This window comes from Hetaerina americana, unplaced genomic scaffold (assembly GCF_022747635.1).
Source record: "Hetaerina americana unplaced genomic scaffold, ioHetAmer1.1.p SCAF_24, whole genome shotgun sequence".
Taxonomy (NCBI): Eukaryota; Metazoa; Arthropoda; class Insecta; order Odonata; family Calopterygidae; genus Hetaerina; species Hetaerina americana.
Window position 1 is genome coordinate 7,629,499 of NW_027286808.1, and position 18,994 is coordinate 7,648,492.

Below are 18,994 nucleotides of genomic sequence, written 5' to 3' on the forward strand. Positions count from 1 at the left end.
AACTTGTTCCTCTGAATTAATTGTGAATTAGGTAATTCAAGTTAGTATATAATTTGAATTAGTGATATTTTATTAGTAGACATGAAATAGCATTTGAAATCTCATTATGTACTTCATTTAACAGGCATAGGTTTATTCATTGTAAAGAATGGAATACCACAAATATATTTGTAGTGGTAAGCAATCATGCTCATTTGTCGATTGTCATTCAAAAATCCTAATAAATAAATAAGGTAGGCCATGCAAACATGTTTTATGTTTTACCACCATAATAAAACTAATTTTTGTGCCACTCGTATGGACTTTGTAGGATAATTTTCATGTGTACGTCACTCCTTTTTAGTAATAATCCTTTCATCTTGGTTGTTGTCTGTACTTCATCTTTATGTTGTCGATCAACTGAAGTTACTTAAAAGAATTTTAACTGATGCCAAAAAGCTGATGGGTGTGAAAACCAAGTATTTTTTCAAAGGTTTTTAAAAAGATATTTATGCTGGAACTGAGGCATTATGAATCATAAAGTCAATGCAAGTCTTAAAATTTCAAAAATTTGATTGAGAAGTGAGTTTTCATTTAAAAGTGTTAAGGAAATAGTTAATATACCTTTCATGTAATACATTAACATTCATGGCTCAGTGGCAAGTTGTATGTGAATGTTACATTATGATAAAAAAACTTGTGATTATTTTGTTTAAGTTTTCATATTCATTGAGTTTTCATTATAGATTCATGAAGGATAAAAATTCACTTCGAATTGAATCACAGTATTACGACATAGTATTGGAAATTCTTGCCTGATGAAAAGATTTTTTCATAAACAATCCCTTTGAGGATTTATCTTTTTGTAGTCGTAACATGGCTATCTGAAATTTTTTCCACCTTTACAAAATTTTTAATTTTGACAAAATTAAATTTCAAGCAGATTGTGTTTTTTTAAAGCCCACCTTGGAGGCCAATGGAATTTATGGGTAGTTAAAAATATGATGGGATTTTATTCAAGTGAAGATGACAACCAAGAGTACTTGACCTTTGTTGTGTTGTTTTTGAATGTGCAATCTTTGTTATTTCTGTGTTTATCAGTTTGGCTATTAATTGAGAGTCAAGTTAGGCTTACTAGATCATGAGCGATTAAAGGAGAGCAAATAAAAATTGAAAGCATAGTAAGATAAAAAAAGTGAAATGGCTTCACTCATGTATAATTTTGCCAAAGCACTATCATGCATTAAAAATGCATACATGAGAAGCAATTTTAAAGAGCATTTTTGAATTTCCTAGCCCAGGAGAGTAAAACTTTTGCAACTTATGAGAATTTGATTAGAAAGGGAAATTCATGGGAAAGTTTGCTAAGATGTTACCAGCAATGTCTGTCCTGGCCCTGAGAGTACTACCTTGATCAAAAAGTTCCCGGAATAACCACCGTGTGGCGCTCCCATCGTTCCGATTTGAGTTCTGTTTTTTTTGTTAAATTGGTACATCTGTTGTTGATATTCCCTTTAAATCTTAGTGTCATAACTTGACATTTGCAAAAGTTACGTAGCCAAGAGTACATGTATCTCTGTGTGTGTTGGCGATTTTTTACAATTGCAGAAATGGATTTAAATTTGCAACAACGAACTTGTATTAAATTTTGCGTAAAAAACGGATTTAGTGGCGCACGGACGTTGGAAATGTTGGAAAAGTGTTTCGGCAACGATTCTCTAAAAAAAACGGTCGTTTACCAGTGGCACGAGCGGTTCAGAAGTGGTCGTGAGTCAATCGAAGATGATGAACGCAGTGGCAGACCATCGACATCGAAAGTCGGTGAAAAAATTGATAAAGTAAAAGAAATGTTGGTCAATAACCGCAAATTAACCATCAGAGAAATAGCGGAGGACTTGAACATTGCCTATGGATCCGCCCAAGACATTGTGGTTAATGATTTGGGTTTCCGTCGTGTAGCAGCAAAGTTGGTTCCAAAAGACCTCAATTTCATGCAAAAAAGAGACCGTGTTGACGTCGCAAAAGACATGATTTGCGAGGCTGAATCCGATCCCACATTCATCAAAAGGATCATTACTGGAGACGAGACGTGGGTTTATGAGTACGACACGCAATCCAGACATCAGGCAAATGAATGGCGTTGAGCCGAGAGCAAAAAAACCACGTCGTTTTCAGTCAAAAAAGAAGGCAATGCTGACGGTTTTCATGGATTACAACGGTGTAGTGCATCATGAATTTTTGCCAGAAGGCCAGACAGTAAACAAAGAGTATTATTTGGGCGTTATGAGACGTTTGCGTGAAGCAATTCGCCGAAAGAGACCAGAAATGTGGGCAGAAAACTCGTGGATTTTGCACCAATGATAACGCACCGTCGCACAGTGCTATCATTATTCGTAATTTTTTGACGAAAAATGCAACAAATACCATCCAACAGCCACCGAATTCACCTGATTTGGCTCCCTGTGACTTCTTTCTGTTCAATCGAGTTAAAAAACCATTACGGGGAACGCGTTTTAGCAGCCGAGAGGAAGTAATGGAAAAATCGCAGGAAGCACTGATGGACATACCGAAAACCGAATATAAAAAATTTTTCGAGGATTGGATCAAGCGCTGGCATAAGTGTGTTGCAGTCGATGGGGATTACTTTGAAGGGGACAATATAGATTTAGATGAATAAACTTGTATTTTTAATTTTCTGAATAAATTCCGGGAAATTTTTGATCAAGGTAGTAGCTATCCACTTTGACCTTTTCTGTTGTTTTTTTTTAATGCACCAATTTAGAATTAGATAAGATTATTGTGGTAATGTTTGCTTCACTACCTTTGTCCCCCAATACCTTTATTTGCCACAAAGATTTCTTTATCCAGCATTTTCTTCCATTATGTATTGTTCAACCATTTATCCATTTTTCTGGTCTAAAAATATTAACTGTATTAAAATATGTATGTAACGTTCTGAAGGTTTTTGTAGTCACACCTTGCAGATTGTATAGATTTTTTTCTAACCATTAGGATGAGTTTTTTGACTTTGTAGCATAAATTCACTTAGCTATAGCTTTTATTGAATTTGAATTTACATGTTCCTAATGAATATTTTCTCTTGTCTCCATTGTGATTGTAGGAGCGGGAAGATATGGTATGTTAATTTTCCATTATTTTGTGCATGTGTACATGGAAGGGTAGAAAAAAAGCTTGTTGGCACTATGATGCATATCAATATACAACTGAATGTCATTTTGTAGCCAAATTGTAAGTTTCGTATGATAATCAATAATATACTACTGAATTTCATTTACATGTAGTGGACAAGGAAAATACTCTAGAATAAATTAACAATGGAAACAGAGGAAATTTTTCTAATCTCTCTTATTTGACAGACATTCTTAATCATGTAGGTTTTTGTTTGGGCAAAGGGTTCTTCATTACAAAAATTGCTTTTGACTACAAAAAGTACTTTATTGTTATGTAAGCTATGTATATCCTAACCACCTTGCATTATGTAATAACCAGCCATCAGTAACCAGTAGTTTATTTTTGTAATCATCTATTGAAGATCTGATATTCTGCAGGGTAATGTGTCCTTAGTATTACAGAAGGTTATACACTTATTCAAGGGTGTGTTCTTACAAGGTTAATGAGAAGGGAATGAGTGAACATTGATGTCTGCTAATGGCAACTTCTGGTGGCATGGTGCAATAACTTGTTTTTGTCACCTATTAGGATGAAGATGGGTTTAAAACATTTATTCATACTGTTTTTTTGCATAAATTAAGACAGCATCATATTCACTCAGCCTCTTACCTACTTTTGGATAACAGGAATTCTCCTGGTGTTGATTAGAATTAAAGTTACTAATTGGTATGAGCAAAGATCTATTCCTCTGACTTAAATTATTTGTATGAAACATGCAGACTGCATTATTTCTTTATACGTGTAGGACGTAGGAAAGTGAATGTACAAATAAGCGTAAATGTATATATAAGCACGTTACAGTTGACGAATTCTGATATGGTGGGGATAATAAACAGAAGCTGATTGAAAACCAAAGGAATATTGTTATGATGTGGAGTGACCATTTTAATGAATCATATTGAAATGAATCTAACTGAAATTCAAGCATTAAAAATTAATTAATATAACAGCGCAGAGAATGTTGCCACCTGCATTCAGATTAGCAAAAATCACATTAAATGTTGAATAATGCTGTCAAACCAGTAAATGTCTTTACTTATTATTTTTCTTATGAATACCAGCTCTGTGGCAGTTCTGTAAACAAAAATGACCCTTGTTTTAGTTCTATGAAATATGTATGTCATTAATATTATCCCTCACATATGACTATTCTACAACTCAGCAGATCTTAATTGATACAATTCATGGATTAGATTGAGATATTGGGGCTAATAATGTTAGTTTGCCCTTAATGACCTCTTTAAATGTTGATATTCTCAATAAAGAATGCATCAATAAGGATCTCTAACCTTATGGAAGATTCCTACTAATTTCAAAATTCTATGCTTGTTGACACAGTTGACCAGATTTAACCTTTTCGTCTAATTTGATCCCAGTCATCATTAATGAGATTCTGGCTGCCCACTTGATGACTATAAAAGTCAAAACAAGCTGGAAATTTAGATTAAGTAATAAAAGGCTAATACCATATTCTGTCAATTTTTGTTTTTTAGCCATTTTCATTCCTCTTTGCTGGAGTCTTTTTGTATAAGTATGGCGATTCTTGCGGTTTTACAGATGTTGAAAAATAACAACAGTATAAAGTGTAAAAAGCATTAGATATACATTTTTGCTTCATTCTATTCAACTTCCTTTCATGTTAATTTGACTGTAGTAGTGTGTGTGTAGCTTGTTAATTCCTGTGAAATTAACATAATAAGCTCTAGAAAAATGTTAAGTAATAACTATTAATTTTTAATCTATCAATTCATATTATTTTATAAGTTACAATCTTTTGTGAATTAGGTGTAATTAATGAGTACCATTAACCTACATGGGTTACTGAGTATGCACTTAAAAATATGATTCTTAATTTTGTATAGAAGTCGGTTATTGCGGTATTATCTTATCTAATGCATCATAATTTGTTTTAGCTTTTACATTTTTCTGAGTAAAAAAGTATAAATCTTCACATTGTATTTAGCTCCCTATGGTAAATTTGCACGTCTACGTAGAGAAACTCCTCTATTTTTTAAAGAGTCAATCCTATCCCTCTCTTTATATTGTGATTATATATTTTTTTATGACAATGGTCATTTAAGTCCATGTAAGTGATTTGATGATGCCTCCCAAATTAAATAGTTAATTTATTTTATTTGTTTTGTCATGTCATTTAAGATAATTTCATTATTGAAATCCAGTTTTATGAAGAAATTATGCTGAAAAAATTAGTTTTTTTGTCATTCAAAACTTGATTAAAATCCTGCTGCACCTTTCTACATCCAACCATAAACTATAGTTTGTTACTGCCTTCTCATGTTGCTTATTGTGCTTTCTATAGTAGTGAAAGAATGTCATACATCCTAATCACATAAACATGCAAGAGCTAGTATGTATTGTTTTGTATCTAGGGTAAGTAGGGCTTATTGGCTAACCTTACACTGCTTTCTTGATTTACGCCTGGCGTAAAATACCAGAGTGAAGTATTTTGTGATCCATGCCCAAGATTTAGTCTTCTGCCTCCATTCCATATTTGGCTCTTGGAGCCATCACTGAATGCACCATAGCTTAATATTTATAGAGAGCAAGCTTAGATTTTAATTTAATGAATATCATGGTTGGTGAATGGAATTATATCATTGCATGATTTAATTAAATTTCTAAATTTGCCATAATCAATATTCCAACTTCAAAAAGGATGACGAAAGAGGGTCTGAAAGAGGCCCGAGGATGGACACTGAACACTTTGATGAAGAAGGTTCAGAGGGGGAATACTCAGAAACTGACGATTTCATCGTGGATGATGATGGAAGGCCTATCACAGAAAAACGACGGAGAAGGAAGGTTATTTGTTCCAATGCGTAAGTATTCAGCCGTTTAATACAGAAATTTCAAATTGGAATCAAACTGCTAAGGTATGAGTAAAAATAATCTAATATTATTTAATGCTTCTCATGTCATTTTTGTACATTTCATAGTGCACTGCAGGAGGCTCAAGATATTTTTGGTGTTGATTTTGATTATGACGAATTTGAAAAATATGATGATGAATATGAAGAGGAAGATGAAGAAGAAGACGATGAATATATTGATGATGACGAGGGAGAAGATGCTCCTAAAAGGTACAATGGCATGGACTTATTTTTTCAGTGTACACTTCCATAAAGATATTCCTATGTCCTTGTTTCATTACATCACAATCAATTACCTTATTTCTATCACGGGTATTCATTCATATGTATGTAGTAACCTTCCAATTATCAGGGACTCAGGATAAATCCACCTCAAATTAATCTGGAAATATAGTTATATCATTTTAGGTCTATAAACCAAACCAAAGGTTGGTTTGTTAAGCGAGGGTTGGGGTCGCCTAATGCTAAGCTCTATATGTTATGTGAAAGTCACACAATAGGGTAGGGGGGGTAGTTCCTTTCCCTTATGTTGCATATGGTTTCTCAGGAAGAACTGGCACCTGAAAAGTCGCACAACTTGAATTAAGCTGAGGGTGCCCAGAGGTGCCCCTGGGAATAGAACCCTCCAGTCAGTAGTTCAATGCTCTACCCACTGGACTACCGTGTCATCTGTAGAATGTTAGTTAAAAAAAATGTTGCTTATCTTTATTTTGTATAAAATAACATTATTTATTAATATATCTTTCCAAATATACTGTAAATTATTTTCTCTTATTGAGTAGCATACAATTCATTGCAAGAAGTAAACTCAGCCTGTCAGGTTGGTTGTTTCTTCCTTCCTTGGCATCTATTAGTATTCAAAACCTACATCCTGTTGATTTCCTACAAGTTTGTGTTGATATTTAATGGGTTTTTTCTAAAATGTGTGCTAATTAGTTAATTTTTAGTCAATTATATTTGTTATTTATTATCCCAGCTCTGAATATGAGACTTTTAAATTGGTATTCCTAAAAAAATAACCTTCTCTATTTACAGGAGACGACCAAAGAAAGCTGTGCAGAAGAAGGCCACAAAAACATCAATTTTTGAGATTTATGAACCAAGTGAACTTAAAAGAGGCCATTTCACTGATCTTGATCATGCGGTAGGTGTACTATTTTTATAATATTGCAAAAATACTTCTTTTCATGAAAAATATTGTTGATTAATGTTTCATATGTGACATGCCTATGCATGTATTTTAAGAAGCCAGCTTTATCAGTGTAACACTGGATGAAAACCTCTCATGAGTCTTATCAGACAATATTTGATTTGTTGTTCACAAATTTTGATGAGCAGTCTGTAGGTAAAGTTATATCATAAAATCTATTTTTATATAGATTCGTGTGACAGACATTCCAGAAAGAATGCAACTGAGGGAAGTACCTGTGACATCTGTTCCTGAGGGATCAGATGAATTAGATGAAGAAGCAGAATGGATATATAAACAAGCATTCTGTCGTCCATCTATATCAAGCCAGGTTTGTTGATATCTTACGTACTGGTTATTTTCATATTGTTTTGTCAATGTAATAGAATATTGAGTTCCAGGACTGATTTTGTCTCAGTATAAATGTGAGGTGTAATTACATTACTCAAAAATTAGAAATTGAACATCAAATTGAGAGAATGATGATCTGTGGCTGTTTAAATCATGTGGTGTTTGATGTCCAGAATCCTTCTTTTAACTGAGTTGCTATGGTCACAGCATTAGGTCTCGGTCAATGCAACAGCCACCCTGGAGAACTTTCGGTTTGTCTGTTTGGACAGGATCACATTTTCTGCCTGAAATCCTTCATGTTGTCTAATATTAGTTGTTACACTATATAATCAGTAATGGTAATGGCATTCCTGAAATGATAAGTTTGAATGTGTGAAAGAGCATCATGCATAACCACAGGAGAGAAGGTAGGAAGCTCCTCTTACTTTAGCAATAATGTTGCTCAATGCTGAGATGGTGGTGCTGGTACAGAAATGTATTTAGTTTTTAAATGTGTTAATTTGAGACAAGGGTGATGTGCAATGCCAACAAAATTGCTATTGCTGGGCCTTGACTTTGATTGAAGACATGAAGTAAATTAATGGATGAATAATTATTATGTAATTGCTGGTATGCATTGGTGTGGGAAGTGATGAAGCATGTGCTCTAAGACACCACTGACAATATCTACGAAAAAAATACTCTTCTTAAAACAGGCAAAACATATATATACTGCATATTAAAGGTTTATGATTTATAAGAAAGAGAACTGAAATACTAAATCTCTTAAAGCATATATGTATAACTTGAATTCATGCCCTAGGGCCAATATTATATGTATACCTCCTTCCTCTTCCTTGCACTTTGAAGCACAAATTATGGTGATTTATTCTTCGTTCAATTTAGTGCTTTGATGAAATTTTACATTATTGATTCCTGATAATTTATGAAGTAACTGATTCACAATGGTGGTCACTTGTGTTACAAAAGTTCAAAAAGGGTTTAGCGTCACTCCCTATATTTTGATTTTGTATTTTGAAATCAGAATCTCTGTGGAGTGAACTGGGTTTTTCAGGAATTTTTTAGACATTAAAATGGCTAAAATGATAGCTGAAAAGTTGTCTCGACTCTTATCATTTTCACTGCCCTGATGCAGACATTTATGCACATATGTTTACCTCTCTCTTAATTCATTTATTGTAGAAATGCCAAGTAGTTCACCTCAATAATTGTAATTGCTTAGTAAATTGAGAAGATGAGCTAGGAACTTGAAAATTTAGCTCCTTAAATGTGTTTCTCCCATTGGTTTATATCTCATTTCTAGGTAAGATTTCATTCATGAAAACATAAATGTGAAAGTGAAAATTGGTTAAGTGAGTAGATTGTGTATGTTTGAATTTATGATTATTTTATGTACATGGAAATGTTTTTTATCCAGGATGGACCCCGTGGTAATGATAATCAAGAAAGGTTAAAGAAAGGGCCTGCAACTGTTGGTAAAATCAAGAAAGCTTTAGATTTTATGAGAAATCAAAGTTTAGAAGTACCATTCATTGCTTTTTACCGAAAAGAATATGTGCAGCCAGAGCTTAACATCAATGACTTATGGAAGGTTTACAAGTATGATGAAAAGGTATGGCATTTTGAAGTTATTCTTTTGTGTACCTTATTTTGTCTGAAATAATAAATGGACATATGTCCTAATGATTTAAGGATGTGGGCTGTTGGAGTATATTTTATATGCCTTGGGTTCCATTATCTTTGCCACTATAATTTGCTTTTTCTGATGGCCCAATTATGTCATAAGTTGTGCATCATGTTCCTAAATATCCTATTCAGAATTGTCATGTTGATTTTCTTGGCTAACGGTATTGACTTACTCCCAGCCTATTTTACAGGCTATTTAATGACTGAACTCAGTAAAATATTATGTGAAAGCAGGACATGTTTTAACAACCAACTGTTAAACACAGGTTTTTGTTTCAAAATTTGATGAAATAATGACTCTGTAATTTACTTAATATTTAATATTTTTTACTAAATATGTAGACAATGTATTAGAGACTGTTATAAATTTGTTTTAATGGTACTGTTTTTGTTGTATTAGTGGTGTCAGCTTCGCACTCGGAAAATTAACTTGCTGAAATTGTTTGAAAAGATGAGAAATTATCAACTTGATCAGCTAATGAAAGCACCTGATGCCCCCATTGCAGACAATGTTCGTGTCATGAAGGATGAAGACATAGAAAGGTTTGTAAATCACCTTTTATATATTGAACCAAAATTTCATTCAAGTGTGCAGACAATGTTTTCAGGAGGATCATGTTGGTGATGCAGCCATTGTACTGGCTTCTCACCCTGAGGAACTGTGTTCCAATCCTCGTGGTGGTTATTTTTCAGAGTTATCCCAAATCCTCATTAGGTTTTATGCTAAGAGCTCTTCAGTTGAAGTATACAATCTGTCGATTAGGATGTTCAACTGTGAAGCTAATGTCAGGCCTCTCTTTGCCTTTCTCCCATTTCTTGGAAATCTTCTCTCTTCCAAATTACTCACATACTCCTAGTAATGCAAATGACCTCAATTATGCAGATAACTTCAGCTGCTAGCCATCCCCCTATCCCATAAAAACCACTGATGGAGTTGTCTTGTGCAATCAAATGCTTCTAATTCAAGTTTAAAATCCAAATGTAATGCCTGATCAATATTGCGTTATTTAGAAAAAAGTAATACACACTTTTATGATAATCTGTTTGCATAATTTTAAACAACAGTGGAATACCAAACTATGCCCTGCTAATTAACAGCTGAAAGACCTGCCAATAACCCCAAGTGCTAGAATTTTAGGGGACGTGGCCAACAGCTGAGGCCATTTGTGCCATTGGGGATATGTGAGAAATTTGGTGGGGTAAGATATTCAGTGAGTGTAGGAAGAGTAGAGTGACACCCAACATTGGTATTACTCTGAACAAAAGGTACTGCGGGGTTCATAGTTAAATGCCCCATCCAATTCTCCTTTCATGAAATAATGTTTTATCAACATGGAAATTTCTCTTTTATCCATTTTTTTTAAATCACTCGACCTGCATGTTTCAAACAAAAGCTAAACACAGTAATAGATTGATCAGGCCAAAAATGAGTATGTATTCCTTTCAGATATCCTATTATCTGAAAGTAACTCTGACATGCACCAGTGGTGCCATCACTCTGGTTTTACGCAGGCTTCTAAAACTACCCACTTATTTTGGATTTAACTAGTATATTTTGAGCAACCCTATTTAGACACAATCACGCTCTGTTACTCTAAGCATAATCACAAGAAAGTAAATTATATGTTGCCAATTTTACATTTGTAATTATATGTTGCCAATTTAACATTTGTTAATTTCCCATTTTCACAATTGTGCAAGTAGATTTGTTTGAGTTAACGTATAAATTTTTGGCATACTTCTCTTAGCTTATCCAGGGTCTACTCCCACAGAATGAGTGTATGAGAGGTATTTGTTAGATTGCTTAACGTTGCCCTCTCCTTATGTCAAAAATGATGTGTTTGTAGTGAATTCATAAGTATTATGTGATCATATGTAATATGTGAATGTGTTTTAAATCCATTGTTCTATGCCTGAATATTGAGGGTATAACTTTGTTTAATTCTTTCCCAGGTTGAAGAGTATCCAGACAGTTGAGGAACTGAAAGATGTGTATACGCATTTCCTCCTGTACTACTCGCATGATTTCCCCGTAATGCAAGAAGCATGGAGGCTGAAACAAAAGGAGGCTGCAGCAGAAAAGAAGAGCCGGTCAAAAAAGAAGAAGCGGAAGAAGAAGAAGAAGAAGTTGGTGGATGGGGAGACGGGTGAGGAAGGAGTTGAGGATGATGGAGAGGATGAGGAGAATGGAGAGGAGGATGGGGAAGAAGAGGAAGAAGATGGGGAGGGAGAGGATGATGGAGAAGAGGAGGAGGAAGAGGAGGGGGAGGACGAGGCAGAGGACGTGCTGGAGAGTGAGACCCTCAAGAGAGCTGTTAGGAGTGGTCCTTATGCCATATGCAGAAAAGCTGGACTTGGTGAGCGGTTGATTCATTAGTGTCATGTTAAATGGTTAAAACAGTGAATGGATCTGAGTTCTCTTCCTCTTAATCTGGGAGAAAACTTAATTATGCAGAATGAATGTTATCTCTTTTAGTTATCCAGTTTATTCACAGATTTCCAGTCTCCATCACAGCCTCTCGGACATTATTCAGTGTCACCAAATGGTTGCCTTTTAAGCTCTGTTAAACTTTAAAAATCATTATTTTCAAGCTCCTTATCTAGTTGTTGTGTTTGGTGTTGTGTCTACTTTGTTTGTTAGAATTAGTACAAAATCACTGCACAAGTGAGTCCTGAATTGAAGAAACTTGATGTCAGTTTATACAAACAGTAAGGAAACTAATATGGGGAATCATAGTGATAATTCACATGTATAATCACTCAGGATTACTACTTCTATAATTTGATGATACCTACATTTGCTTTCAATCAGCTGACAGTGTTTAACTATGTAAAACTTTATACTAGTTAATGAAATAGTGATAAAAACTAAATAATCATGTAAAAGATACACAAGTGATTCTATGAAGTATGCCACTAGAAAAGTGATGATAATAGTCTTCAAAATTAAAATATACATGTACAGCTAATCTTACATAGTTACTGGTTAGGTTGCAGGCTAAGAAAACAGATCATTCATCACTTTTATTAATCCACCTATGTCTTGCCTTCCACTGTAACAGATAATTAACTGGTATTGTTAAATTTTTATTAAATTTGACTTTATAGGCCAATCAAATCCACGGTTGTGCTGATACTCAATTGATTTTTATTTTACACGCATAAATATATCTCTTTTTGTCCGCTCTACCTATTGAGTTTTTGTTTGATACATAATGGACAGTCAGCGTGAAATATGTCCCCTAATAATTAATTGCATCATTAAATTAAATATAATTTGTAGGGATACATTTCGTACCTTGCTGAAATAATTAGTAAATGTATTCTTCTGTCAGATGGATTGGCAAAGAAGTTTGGCCTCTCTCCTGAGCAATTTGCTGAAAACTTGAGAGATAATTACCAACGCCATGAAGTTGAGCAAGATCCAGTAGAACCCTCAGATGTAGCCCGAGAATATATTACTCCGTAAGTACATTTATTTGTTCAACAGAAGACATTATTTACAATACCTTGTTCTGCTGAAGTGAGTTGTAAACTTTTAGAATGTTTAAAAGTTAAGTAATTGTAATTTGAAATTCAGAATTGAGTTTTAGCTGATTCTGTTTTTGCTCTGAACACATTCGGCATCTAAGAAAGGAAAAAAATGGGGGTATTAAAAGAACAAATGTCAGTGTAAGGACAACATGACTTGTACTCCTATTTTTATGTTACTAGCCAATTTTCAACCCCTGATGATGTATTGCGAGCCGCCAAGTTTATGGTGGCTACTCAACTATCCCGGGAGCCCCTGGTCCGAAGATGTGTGAGAGAAACCTTTTTTGAAAGGGCAAAAATTACTGTTCGCCCTACAAAGAAAGGAATGAAGGAAATAGATGAAAATCATCCTTGTTATAGGTGAGTGAATATTTAATACTTAATTTTACAATTCAATTTGTGATTATGGTATTTCTCCTAAATTAGTTTCCCTCAAGTATAGTCTCCCATCAATTCTGAAGTGTTAGTTTGTAAAATAGGTTTGAAGCCAACTACAGACCTTATATTTGATATTCTGAAGGGTTTAACAGTTAAATAAAAGAGCTTCATCCGCTGCTATTTCTGTGTGGTCTATTGATCACTGAAGTCAATTAACCATTAAAATTTTTGTATTTATTAAAAACGTATGTAAAAAATTTAAAGCTGTAGGGTGCAGGAAACTTGTTAAAAGGAAACCATGGATGACAGATAAAAGTAATGGGCCCTGGAAAATAGGGAAGGAAGCACAAAATATAGAACAATGAAAGGATAAAAGTGTTATGTATGAATAATGTTTAAAATTTGTGAAGGAATTAGTCAAGGGGTGAGGTAAAACCTGTGTGAAGAATTGCAACGTAACCTTGGTCAGGGAAAGGTAAAATCAGCTCACATAACACTGAGGCACCACAAAAGTGAGCACGAAGTAATTGTGAATGCATGAATGCCATCAGATGCAATTCTTATAAAAGATGATGATAAAGCTTTAAGATGGAAAAATTATATGGGACAGCTTTATAGCAGAACACAAATTCATTCAGGAATACTCAAAGATAATAATGTGAGAGGTATTTCTAAACATGTGTTTAATTTTACAATGAAATGGAGGTCAAACAGATAAACAAGGCATGAGGAATCTATTAAAATCTGCTAAAATACATCGTTTAAATAAGTATCAGTTGGTTTTCATCGCTACCACACCAAGTAAGGACAGGGTGAAATATTAAAATAAAAAAAGTATCACAAACTATAGATTAAAGATTATGATGGGATTGCACTGACATAAATTGAAAGTGAAGAGCATTATGGTAAAGAAAAATTGTGGTTTTTTAAATGCATATGAACAAGAAAAATAGTCTTCATCCCAAATTCTTCTAAAGAAGTTAATGTAAAAAGAGTGAACAAGCTGTATTGCTCTCATGAATCTAAAGAATGCTTTAAACAACATTCATGCTCTATCCTGAAGGCTAATGAAGTAAACCTAGATAACAGAAGATTCGTGATTTCTCTACATTGACAGCAGGTGGTAGTGGTTAGGTGGCTATAGTAAGTGTAAAATGAGCTAAAATAAAGGTGTAAGTCAGGGATGCTGCTTCATTATTGTCTTTAATGTTAAGTGTTCAACAAGGAGTTAGTAAATGATATCAAGGTTGAGCATAAGAGGTGGAGTGGAGAAATGAAGAGCATGCTGAGGGTTTAGGACTACTCTGGCTTATTTGGAAAAACAAAAAAGAACTGATTTAGGTAGCAGTGTCTTTGAAGAAGGAAATGGATGACATTTTTTTCGAATCAATTGCATTTAAGGTAATGGTTTGTAGCTCATGCAAGGTAAGCACAAGGAAAGAATACGCTTGAACAAGTGGAAGACTTATGGTCTCTTTAGGCAGCAGTGTCACCATCAATGGGAGAAGCAAGAGTTGTAATTAAAAATTAAGAAGACTTGGTATCTGAAGAAATAAAAAAAAAATACATGGTTAACAACCAGGTCAGCTAAATTGGGTGTGGTGGGCAAATTTCACTTTGTGCTAGACCTACCAGCATGTGTTACACACTCATCAAAGAGGGGAGGCAGAGTAGGCCTTTTCCGCATACCATGTGTGAGCACATAGCTTGGGTTTAGCTGAGAGTTTCAAGAGACATCACCTGGAGGTGAACTTCAACCCTCAATCCAATATCTAAATGCCAAACTCACTGGACCCTTGAAGAAAACGTTCGTCTAATCTCCATAAATTGGCAGATATTCCAATTGTGAAAGAGCATTTTTCACTGTTGTGCATTCCTGCCAGTTTATGCAAATACTTAGTCATTATACTTAAAATGGAAAAGTATAAGCTTCTCCTCATGGCTGTAGAAAGCATGATTTACATGCAAGGAATAGGCATAGGCCGTAAGCATTATATGTATATTGTTAACATTAATCCCATAGGAAATTTGCTTGGATTAAGAATGAGTTGCTTTCTTCTTAAGCCTATGGGAAGATTTAAACTCCGTTCTATGTAAATATTTCGATTACTTTAGGATGCCTTCAACATGGTGGCCATGATATAATGAAAATTAAACCTTCCTTACCAATGATGATGTCAAATGTTATTTCTGATTGAAAACATTTTACTTCCTCCATCAGTTATTCACTATTCATAAGTACTAAATCACTCTTCTCTGTCTATTTATTCTTTCTTTATTTCAAGATTATTAGTAACATTCTCCAAATGGAATTGGTCACTGATATTAACCACTCTTGAAAGAACTGTATTTTTTGTATTGCTTAATTACTAGGACTTCACTGAATCCTAAACGTGTGTGAATAGTGCTACCATTCATTCCTCCAACAAAGGTCTTTTATGCCATTTCATAGTTTTACTTTTTTCTGTCAAATTGAAACAGACAGACTATTTTTGACAGTTTCTGTCAAAAATAGTCTTATTTAACTTTATTGGGGAAGATAAGATCAAAAGATAGATGTTCGTTGAAAAATGTTCATTTAGAGATTTTGATCAAGCAAGACCTTATGTCTTACTAATACTATTTATTGAATTCTAGTGATACTTTCATTGATAAAATGTTAAGAAAAAGTTCATTTGTTGCATCCTAATAAATACAAATATTCATCCATTGTTTAACAATGCACATTATGGATCATGTAAATCTGACTCTTCTCTGGTTTGCAAGACCATGGTATGGTCATTTGAAATCAGTGAAAATAATATTTGTACTTTTAATTTTTACACATTTGCGATTTTCAAACTTTCTATGATTGATGTGTGTATAAATATTGCTTTTTTAAATTATTTATTTGAATTTTATTATATTTTTCAGTATGAAATATGTTAAAAACAAACCAGTTCGAGACTTATCAGGGGATCAGTTTTTGAAGTTGACTCTTGCTGAAGAAGACAAATTGATAGAGATGAAAATTAGTGAGCAGATAGATGGCATAACTTCAGCTTCCTATATTGAAGAAGTTAAGCAGCTATATTATCGGGTAATTATGGAATGATATTTGGGATATTTTTTTAAAATATTAATTTTGGCATATTTGATGACGTTTACCTTAAAGTTATTGCCTATGATTACAATTCACTGCGCAAATTTGAATAAGTTCTGGGTGAATCCGAACAAGTAATTGTTAAGAGATCCTCAGCACTTTGCATGTTAACATAGTGATTTTTATGAGGCAATATAATGTTTCAAATAATTTTTAAGGCATCCATTTATGATTCAATTTACTTCTCTTTTTGGAGAAATGAAGAACAAAAGATTGATGCCTTTGTCATGAGCTCATGGAAACCATGCAAAAGTTAGTTGACACAAACTTGGTGGATATTTTAAAAGTAAGGAATTTGCTTTTGGTTGTGGAACCGCTTCATGACTTTGAATTTCTACTTAGACATATTTTGAATATTTTACTCTAAAAGTTTTCAAAGTCCTTGGGCTTGCTCATGAGGCTTTCCTAGTTGCCAAATGTAGAGTACATACTAATTGAGATCACTAGTTAATAGCTGCCCTCAATATGCATGGAAAATCGTTGATATTATGGACCATTAAACTTGACAAAAATGATCACTTCTTAAAAACAAGATAATTCAATTTTGTTTTTTATCATGGATAATCTTTGCTGACCGGTTCTTATATGTCATTTAAATATGGAGTCGAAAAATTTGGGAAATAGGATATTTTTAGAACTTAATTATGTAATACTGTGTGTAAATATATTGAGACTAAAATACATAAATGAATCCTTAAATTTTTTGGGTGTCAGAGTTAGAGGCAGAAATGTTAACTTAATCTTACTTCTGTATCAAATTTTTATTCCTAGGATGAATTTAGCAAGAATGTTCAAGAATGGAATGCATTGCGTGTTGACTGTGTAGAGTTAGCTCTCACCCAGTTGCTATTACCTGTCCTTCGTAAGGAGTTACAGGCAAGGTTGCTGGGAGAAGCCCGGGATTCTGTATTGAGGAGTTGCTGCCGAAAGCTGTATAATTGGTTGAAGGTAACTTTGCATACCAAGTTTATATTCTGTGTAGTCGTACAATTTCACATAAATGTATTGAAGTGTTATTCATCATTGAAAGTCAACTTGGCATTCCAAAAATAAAGAAAATACAGTAACATCAATTATCTGTGCTCATAGCTGCCAGATGAAACGAAGATAATAAAAAAACATGGATAACTAAATTATGTGGAAAATATGGTCATAATATAAGCAGATATATGTATGGAAAATTTTTCACTCCTTGTGATTAATTCATTTTTTTTACTACTGGAAAGTACATTTTTCCCTATTTCACCCATTTTTATAAGAGTGGAATTATAGTTTTACAAGAGCATAAAAATATCATCAAGTGAATAGCTGAACACATTTTGCTCAGGAAGCCAAACCATTCACATAGTCAGTAAAAATCAAATGACTGGTGAAGTATGAATATTATCAAAGGATTAGTGATATGGATTTGTATCATATAAAACCGATTACAATAATTCAGTCTAGATAGTTAATGGCCTACTTTTTCTACAGTAATACAGGGTGCGGCAACATAATTTCCTTATTTCAATGCAAACTTGCATTTAAAAAAGGAAGTTATGTTACTGCACCCTGTACTAGGTATTTGCTCATCTTAAAGAATGATATGGAATTATGGGGGCTCGTAAATATAACACGCATTAATGTCAGAGAAACAGTAATGGGAAACTCTAGATTTTACAAAAAATTGTCAATTAATGCATTAAATATTATTAGTAACCCTTTATTTAGTGAAAGGAAAATCAATAAATAAAAACCATTCATCTCAAACTTTTTCAAAAAGTATATCGAATTTTCGAAGAGTTTAACTATCTTAGCTATTTCAATTTTATAATAAATTCGAGGTATTGGGAAGAGAGTAGCATGGATAATCCACAAAATGGATAATTGAGAGTCAACTGTTTTTTGTATCTGTGTTTATTTATGTTTTAATTATTATGAGTTTTTTTATTTTTTGAGCATTGAAAACTTCCATTATATGAACTCGTTAGCCACTTGTTTTGGATTTCACACCCAAGATTTTCAGCCTGTTGCTAAAATAAAATGGATTATATAATTCAAATGTTGATTTTACCTGTATATATTCAAATGAAAATACACTTGCTCTTCGGGTTGAGGATAAAATTGCAAACCTTGAATTAAAATTTTCCATTGCTGGGAAAACATTTGCACCTTTCACCCTGAAGAAAATTTTGTCTCATGTTTTGTTTGCATGTCAGCTTAATTATAGAACTCTTGAATATATCATCTGCATCTCCTTCAAATGTTCCATTTGACAAAACAAAATTTTGTAAAAGGAATTTTCATTGGCAGAGTTTAGCCATATCCAATATATTTGGTTGACTGCTAAAGAAAATTAATAATTAATAAGATACTAGGTGTCTACATATTTTAAAGATAAAAGTCAGTTGTGTATCTTTGTATATTAGTGGTTAGATGATGCTGAATGTACAAATTTTCTGATTTTCAATTTAGGTGTCATCGTTTGAGGGTAGGTACAATGTTTTCTAGGAATTACCATCACATTTCAGTGCTAGCACAACAAGTGTCCAACATAGTAATATGTTATCCTTAATTAGTAAACACGTTACACGTCAGTGCTCTGGGAAGAGATCTGTGGTGCAGATGCCTGTCTGTTGTTGTGTTTCCGTGTAGTGATCTGCTGAGATGGAA

The 18,994-nt window shown here is 33.6% G+C and overlaps 1 protein-coding gene across 2 annotated transcripts in view; it reads left to right on the forward strand.

Moving 5' to 3' along the window:
- The window catches only part of Spt6 (transcription elongation factor Spt6), a 55,069-nt gene that overhangs the window by 10,004 nt on the left and 26,071 nt on the right, over window positions 1–18,994 (forward strand). Inside the window, exons 6-17 of one of the 2 annotated variants that reach the window (XM_071586677.1) lie at window positions 3,101–3,115; window positions 5,848–6,011; window positions 6,129–6,272; window positions 7,098–7,206; window positions 7,442–7,582; window positions 9,020–9,214; window positions 9,689–9,831; window positions 11,242–11,645; window positions 12,624–12,753; window positions 13,003–13,182; window positions 16,114–16,279; window positions 17,114–17,290. In XM_071586677.1, the coding sequence (XP_071442778.1) occupies window positions 3,101–3,115; window positions 5,848–6,011; window positions 6,129–6,272; window positions 7,098–7,206; window positions 7,442–7,582; window positions 9,020–9,214; window positions 9,689–9,831; window positions 11,242–11,645; window positions 12,624–12,753; window positions 13,003–13,182; window positions 16,114–16,279; window positions 17,114–17,290 (1,968 nt within the window). The remainder of the gene's footprint in view (window positions 1–3,100; window positions 3,116–5,847; window positions 6,012–6,128; window positions 6,273–7,097; window positions 7,207–7,441; window positions 7,583–9,019; window positions 9,215–9,688; window positions 9,832–11,241; window positions 11,646–12,623; window positions 12,754–13,002; window positions 13,183–16,113; window positions 16,280–17,113; window positions 17,291–18,994) is intronic. The other variant, XM_071586678.1, reaches the window with a different exon arrangement.